This window comes from Dipodomys merriami, unplaced genomic scaffold (assembly GCF_024711535.1).
Source record: "Dipodomys merriami isolate MVZ:Mamm:240054 unplaced genomic scaffold, mDipMer1.0.p SCAF_16, whole genome shotgun sequence".
Taxonomy (NCBI): domain Eukaryota; kingdom Metazoa; phylum Chordata; class Mammalia; order Rodentia; family Heteromyidae; genus Dipodomys; species Dipodomys merriami.
Window position 1 is genome coordinate 12,281,984 of NW_027202937.1, and position 7,297 is coordinate 12,289,280.

The 7,297-nt window shown below is 54.4% G+C and overlaps 1 protein-coding gene across 3 annotated transcripts; it reads left to right on the top strand.

Annotated features, from left to right (window-relative positions):
- Positions 1 to 1,323: 1,323 nt before the first annotated feature.
- On the top strand, positions 1,324 to 4,892 carry LOC138828288 (saoe class I histocompatibility antigen, A alpha chain-like). Of its 3 annotated transcripts, none has more exons than XM_070024277.1 (8): positions 1,324 to 1,458; positions 1,702 to 1,971; positions 2,185 to 2,460; positions 3,162 to 3,437; positions 3,565 to 3,681; positions 4,095 to 4,127; positions 4,233 to 4,299; positions 4,456 to 4,892. In XM_070024277.1, the coding sequence occupies exons 1-7, from the start codon at positions 1,395 to 1,397 to the stop codon at positions 4,256 to 4,258; spliced, it is 1,062 nt and encodes a 353-aa protein (XP_069880378.1). In that variant the 5' UTR covers positions 1,324 to 1,394; the 3' UTR covers positions 4,259 to 4,299; positions 4,456 to 4,892. The 3 variants fall into 3 exon arrangements, with proteins under 3 accessions (XP_069880378.1, XP_069880377.1, XP_069880379.1); XM_070024276.1 differs by having other exon boundaries at positions 4,252 to 4,299; XM_070024278.1 differs by lacking the exon at positions 3,565 to 3,681 and having other exon boundaries at positions 4,252 to 4,299.
- Positions 4,893 to 7,297: the final 2,405 nt, after the last annotated feature.

Below are 7,297 nucleotides of genomic sequence, written 5' to 3' on the forward strand. Positions count from 1 at the left end.
AGATGGTGCAATATGGCTGAGATGGGCTGGATTCTGTCCCTGAACTTCTTTCTGCTCAAGGTTAGCATTCTACTACTTGATCCATAGCACAACTTCTGGCTTTTTCTTTTTATGTAGTACTGAGGAATTGAACCCAGGGCTTCATGCATGCTAGGCAAGCACTCTCCCACTAAGCCACATTCCCAGACCCAAGTCAAGAACTGTGAAGGCCTCTTGTTGTTTTGGTCAAGGGGGATTGAGCTCAGACCTGGGTGCTCTCCCTGAGCTTTTATACTCAAAGCTAGCACTCCAGCACTTAGAACCCCAGCACCACTTCTGAGTTTCTGGTAGTTAATTGGAGAGAAGAGTCTCCGGAACTTTCCTGCCCAAGCTGGCTTTGAACCTTTATCCTGATATCTTTGCTTCTCAAGCAGCAAGGATACAGGACATGAGCCATTAGGTTTAAAGACTGTTTCATGGGGCTGGGAAAGTAGCTCAGGGGTAGAGCGCTTGCCTTGCATGCCTGAGGCCCTGGGTTCGATTCCTCAGCACCACATAAGCAGAAAAAAAAAGCCGGAAGTGGCACTGTGGCTCAAGTGGTAGAGTGCTAGCCTTGAGCTGAAGAGCTGAGGGACAGCACCCAGGCCCAGAGTTCAGGCCCCACGACCGGACCCAAAAAATAAAAAAAATAAAAAAAAATAAAGACTGTTTCATATCTAGAAGTTATTATTTTTTTTTTTTTTTTGGCCAGTTCTGGGCCTTGAACTCAGGTCCTGGGCATTGTCCCTGAGCTTCTTTTGCTCAAGGTAGTTAACACCCTACCACTTCAGCCACAGCAACACTTCTGGCGTTTTTGTATCTGTTGTGCTGAGGAATGGATCCCCAGTTTCAAACATGCGCGGCGAGTACTCTACTACTAGGCACATTCCCAGCCCTAACAGTGAATAGTGACAGAACCCATATGATACAAATACCTATGGGGTCGACATGAATGTGTGCAGAGATCATGGAAGCAAACTTTCTGAGGACCTCTGACTTGGCCCTCAGGCCAAACCTTAAGTGGCTGGGACAGAGTGCTGGTGCGAGGGGACAGTGATCAGGACGAAGCCCAGGTGCCCAGGGCTAGATCTCAGTGTGTCAGAGCCAGAGCTGCTCTGGGTGGGGAAGCTCAGCACTGGGGATTCCCAGTCTCCCCAATTTCACTTCTACTCCAACCTGAGTCGGCCGCTTCTGCCCGGACACTGGTGACGCGTCCAAGCTCTCGCTGCTACTGGGTGTCGGGTCCTAGAGAAGCCAATCAGTGTCACTGGGGTTCCGGGTTCTAAAGTCCCCCGCGGAACTACCGGCACTCAGAGTCTCCTCGGATTCTTGGGCTGATCTCATGGAGCCCGGATCCGGATTCTTGGGCTGATCTCATGGAGCCCGGATCCGTCCTGCGGCTGCTGTCGTGGGTGCTGGCGCTGGCCGGGACCTGGGCGGGTGAGTCTGGGACCCGTGGGCAACACGAGTCCGCAGGGTAGAGCGAGGGGTGGCGGTGGGGTGAGGGCGCCGTCGGGGGGCAGGGCCCGGGCAGCCGCGTCCCCGTCGCCTCCGCCTGACCCGTCCTCGGGGGCCCTCGCTGGGCGCCGCCGGGGTCATTCGGACCCCCTTTGCGTCTCCCGCGTGCCGAACCCCTTCTCCGCTCCCGCCGCGCTCCCGGCTCTCACCCGCGCCCGCCCGCAGGCCCCCACTCCCTGCGGTATTTCCACACCGCCGTGTCCCGGCCCGGCCTCGGGGAGCCCCGCTACATCTCCGTCGGCTACGTGGACGACGCACAGTTCGTGCGCTTCGACAGCGACGCCGCGAACCCCAGGATGGAGCCGCGGGCGTCGTGGGTGGAGCGGGAGCCGCCCGAGTACTGGGAGCGGGAGACGCGCATTGGCAAGAACAACGCACAGATGAACCGGGTGTGGCTGCAGACGCTGCTCAGCTACTACAACCAGAGCGCGGGCGGTGAGCGACGCCGCCGGGTCGGAGGTCACGACCCCTCCCCGCCTCCCGCTGACCAGCCCGAGCCCCCGGGGTCTCAGGACTGAGGTTCAGCCCAGGCTGCGGGCGCTGTGGGGGGACCGGCACCCCGGGAAAGAGCCGCGGGGTGGGGCCGGTGTCCTCTCCGTGTAGGCCAAAGTCCCCGCGGGGCGCGGGCTGACCGTGGGGGCGGGGCAGCTTCTCACATTGTCCAGAGAATGTCTGGCTGCGACGTGAGCTCAGATGGCCGTCTCCTCCGCGGGTACGAACAGCACGCCTACGATGGCCAGGACTACATCGCCCTGAACGAGGACTTGAGCTCCTGGACCGCGGCAGACATGGCGGCTCAGATCACCAGGCGCAAGTGGGAGGAGACCGGTGAGGGAGAGAATGACAGGGCCTACCTGGAGCACACGTGCGTGGAGTGGCTGCGCAGATACCTGGAGCACGGCAAGGAGACGCTGCAGCGCACAGGTACCAGGGCCCGGGGACTCCTCCATCTCCTGTGGAAGTCCCCCTCCACTCCCACAGCCAGAGAGGAAAAGGGACCCAGCCCACCACACCCCTTCCCTGCCCAGAGGACCATGAGCCCCTGCCTTTCACATGCTGTGTCACACAGTGGCTCTGGAATCCACCTTGGCATCCCAACAGTGAAAGTCACACACTATCTCTCTCTCTGTCTCTCTCTATCTCTCTCTGTCTCTGTGTCTGTCTGTGTCTCTCTCTGTTTTTGTCTCTATGTCTGTGTCTCTGTCTGTCTCTCTCTCTCTCTCCACCCATGGAGGGGAAGACTGTCCCTGAAAGAAGTGTGCAGCTGGCCCCTTCCACTCTGGCAGTGGCCCTGGGCAGCACCAGGAGGCTCTCAGCATTTGTCCTCAACCAGGACCCATTGTGGCTAGAAGTCTCATCCACATTTTTGGGGAAAGTCTCTCTTATCTCCACCCAGGATAGAGCAAAGTAACTCTTGAGAGATCAGGGGCTTCTGGCCATGGTGATCTCAACTGAGTCTAGGACTCTGCAAGATTTAGAAGATGATTCCAGAAGCCAAGTTCCAGCCTGGATCATCCATCCCTGTCCCCACTCGTTGTGCTGTGTATCCTCATCATGGTCAACTGACCTGCACGGTGGTCCATGGGACGCAAGGAGATGCATCTGAATTTCTGGGTTCTTCTCAGATCCCCCAAAGGCACACATCACCCTCCACCCCACCTCTGAACATAAGATGACCCTGAGGTGCTGGGCGCTGGGCTTCTACCCTGCGGAGATCACCCTGACCTGGCTGCGGGATGGAGAGGAACAGACCCAGGAAATGGAGCTGGTGGAAACCAGGCCTGCAGGAGATGGAAGCTTCCAGAAGTGGGCAGCTGTGGTGGTGCCTTCTGGGGAGGAGCAGAGATACACATGCCATGTGCAGCATGAGGGGCTGCCTGAGCCCCTCAGCCTGACATGGGGTAAGCAGGGCTGAGGGCACAGAGCACAGCTGTGCTCAGAGACAGCAGGAGGCATGTGCAGCTCTCAGCAGGTAAGGACTGAGAGCTGGGTTCACAGTGCTCATCCTCCTTTCCCTTCTCTTCCCAGAGCGGCCTGCTTGGCCCACCAATCCCAAGACTGGAATTTTCATTGGCTTGGGCATGTTTGCAGTTCTGGTTGTTGTAGCTGTGGTGGTTTTTGTGCTGTGGAGGAAGAGGACTGGAGGTAGGAAGGTGGAGGTCTGAGTTCCTGGGCCACCTGTGGGTTTCAGGCCCCAGGCAGAAGTGTGAGCTGCACTCCTAATGGGAAGTTGCAGCACACTCAGGGCCTTCCCCAGCCTGACAGCTCCTCTTCTGTAAATCACCTGCAAAACGAAGGACACAAAATTCCCCCTCCTGAGGGTGGTGATGGGAACTGATTGCAGCACTCAGGCCCACAGGGACTCAGGTGCCCACTGAGGTCACACTCCAGGAGGTCCTGTGGTCTCTCTTCCCAACTGTTGCCCTCCTCTCTCCTGATGCTTCCTTGGTTCTATGGTCACATTTCTAGAAACTTCCCATGAGGTCAAGGCTAGGGATTCATCCAGGCCCTCATGGCACTGCTTGTGTCCTGCCTCTCACATGGTGTTTCTCCTACAGGTGACAAGAGAGAAGGCTATGATAAGGCTGCAAGTGAGTGCCATGGGGGAGGAGGTGACCTTTGTTGTGGTGCAGACAGGACCTGTGGGAGCTCATGCACCTGGAATTCCTCCACTGACGCCTGTGTTCTCTAACCAGTTCCTGTCTTCCACCACAGGAGATGACAGTGACCAGGGTTCTGATGCTGCCCTCAGAGCTGAAAAAGGTGACAACTGGAGACCCTAAATGGGGGCAGGGCTGAGGCGCAGGGAAGGCTGTGTTGTAGTTGCAGGGTCTGTGCATTGGGTGTTAGTGGCCTGCTCAGAGTGTGTGGCTAACAGTGACTGATCTGCATTGTTGTGCGTGTTCTTTTCTCCTGCAGTGTGACACAGCTGCTTTGTGTGGTCTGAGAGGCACAGCATTTGTTCCTGCCTCTCCTCCTCCCTCCTGGGACATCATGAGCTCCTGACTTCTCTTCCTGTACTGGGTTCTGACCATGTCCAGGCTTCTGTGTGCTGTCAGCCTCCTGTGAGGAACTGAGGAGCCAGCCCAGCCCTGAGCACCAGGACCCTCCCCACACTGACCTGGGTCTCTCTCCCCTCCACCTGCTGCTCCAGCAGAGGCGGGGCCAGGGCTTCCCCATCCCTGACTTCATTTTCCCTTGCTCTGAGCTGCAGCTGCTTGCTTCCCCACTGATAAAGAGAATGTGGATGTGGGTCTGTGTTTCAAATTGTGGTCATGGAAAAATATTGAAAAAAATCAATGAATGAATCCCAAAACTTGAGATAGAAAATCAAACATGATTAACTTCCAGAATCATCATGTTTGCTGGGCTGTGTTGTGGGCGGGGCCAGGGTTAGCCTGAGAACAGGCAGGTGTGCATAGGAGCTCAGTGCATTCTGGACTGTCATGTATTCAGTCCTCACCTGGGTTGTCTTTCCTGCTCCTCAGTTGTGTTGTTTGCCTAGAACCTTCTCCATGAGCACCTATGATCAGAGGGGCTTTTCCTTTGTCTAGGACACAGCACAGACTGTGCAGGTGAGACTAGGCTCAGGCCTGAGTCCTCTACTAAGGCACCATCAGTTCATCTCCATACTTCTGTCCCTTCTTGTCATCCTGCATGAGCTGGTGTCTTGTTGGCCTTCTGGGTGTCCTGTGACAGCAGCAGGGGTGTGTTCCTGTCACTGCCTCCCAAAGCACCAGGCAGCCTTGCACAGGGTGTGTGTGGTGAGGAGAAAGGCAATGTGAGCAGCTTGCTTTCCTTCTAGCACTGCTGCCTCCAGTGTGGGTCTGTGCTGTCCCCAGTGCCCTCAAGGGAGCCACCTGTGGGAAGAGCAGAGAGGAGGGATGTCAGGTTTCTCCTGTGAGCTCCCTTCCTGATCCTCTGCATCTGCTCTGCCCACCTTCCCTCCACCTGCCCTCAGCTCGGGTTAATCCCAGCTCTGCTCCCACCCGAATTCCTGGATTGAAGACAGAGTCAGGAAGGGATTTTGATTACTCTCTTGATTGGCTGAGAGGATCTGGAAGTTAGTGGAGTTCATGTCCACATGTGTGTGTCAGGGCATTTCAAGGAGAATGGGTCATGAGAGCTCTGACCTAGGGAGAGTGTCATCAGGTGGTAAATTGGAAATCTGCACAGAGTTCTGGAAGCTGTTGGACTGTGGTAGCTGGGACTCCACTGTGTGTATGGTTCCTTGGGGATTGTGTTTTCTCTGGACCCTGTTACTGCCCTGCTCTGCCTCCTGCTGCCACGAGAGGCGCTGTGCTTCCTGCTGTGCCCTGCCTTCCCTCTAAGGCTGACTTGGTCCTTTCAACCCTGACTAAAACACTCCCTTCTGCTCAGCTTCAATCTCAGAAAAAAATTAAGACAGGAATCTCCTGGCAGACAGCAGGGCCTGTGCTCTGACTACTTAACAATGTGGTTCTTAGGCCTTTGGTTTGGTCTGCAGATTGAATTAGGAATCCCTCAGAAAGTCAAAGGAGGTCAGAACTGTCATGGTTGTGGAGCGTGTGTGCTAGCAGAAGAGACAGGTGGCAGGTGTGTAAGAGAGCAAAGAAGGACCATGACATGCAGGAGGAAGGCAGTGCTGCAGGACAGGTGACATGGTGTGGGCGTGGGGACAGAGCTGACTGTGGTACTAGGTGTTCATCATGACCTGGGAGGAAATTTTTGAGAGTTGTAATGAAATTGGCCGAGGATATCTAGAGAAAGTGTTGGTAAACTGGAAGATCTCCTTGTCCAAAGTCCTTACCTCTATCCTGTGGTCAGCCCGGAATCTGGGATTTGCTGAGTTGAGCCTTTGAGAAGAGACCTGAAAATAGATTCTCACTTGAGGGATATATTTTTAAATTTTTTTGGGGGGGTCGAATCATGGGGCCTGAACTTGGGCCTGGGTGCTGTCCTTCAGCACTTCAGCTCAAGGCTAGTTCTCTACCACTTGAACCACAGCGCCACTTCCGGCTTTTTGCTTTTTGCTTAAGTGGTGCTGAGGAATCGAACCCAGGGCCTCAGGCATGCAAGGCAAGCACTCTACCATGGAGCCTTCTTTCCAGCCCCAGAGATTCTTTTTTTTTTTTTTTTTTTTTTTGTATTTGTGCTAGTCTTGAATTTATGGCTTGTGTGCTACCTCTCAGCTTGTTCTTGGTCAAGGATAGAGTGCCGTATAAGAAGCCCACAGACTTTCCTGTCAGTGCTGGTTTCAAGTCATGATGCTGGGACTTAAGTCTCCTGAGTAGGTAGGAGTATAGCAGGATCCACACTATCTGATGCTGATAGTGATTTTCTTTTTGTGTCATTCCTTGGGGCTTGAACTCAGGGCTTGGGCACTCTCCCTGAGCTTTATCACTCAAAGCAGGTATTCTACCAATTTAAGCCACAACACCACTTCTGGTATGAGACACTAGCCAGTTCTGGGGCTTGAACTCAGGGTCAGGGCACTGTGCCTGAGCTTCCTTTGTTCAAGGCTAGAACTGCACTCTTTTTACAATAGTGCCACTTCCAGCTTTTTATATGTGGTTGGAGGAATCAAAGCCAGGGCTTCATGCATGTTGGGCAAGCATTCTACCACTAAGCCACATTTCCAATCTCTGAAATATCTTTTTAAGTCGAAGAAGGTATTTAATGAAGAGGGAAAAAATGGGTAGACATACAAATGTCCCAGAGTTTAGGTTTCATGTATACAGGCCTGTAGTTTCCAAATTTGACCACATGATGGTGATAGAAG

Bases quoted from the DNA above. Each gene is read 5' to 3' on its own strand.
- LOC138828288 (XM_070024276.1), top strand. From the start codon at position 1,395: ATGGAGCCCGGATCCGTCCTGCGGCTGCTGTCGTGGGTGCTGGCGCTG. The intron at 1,459-1,701 runs GTGAGTCTGGGA...GCCCGCCCGCAG, and splicing joins GCTGGCCGGGACCTGGGCGG to GCCCCCACTCCCTGCGGTAT. The intron at 4,128-4,251 runs GTGAGTGCCATG...CTTCCACCACAG, and splicing joins AGGCTATGATAAGGCTGCAA to GAGATGACAGTGACCAGGGT.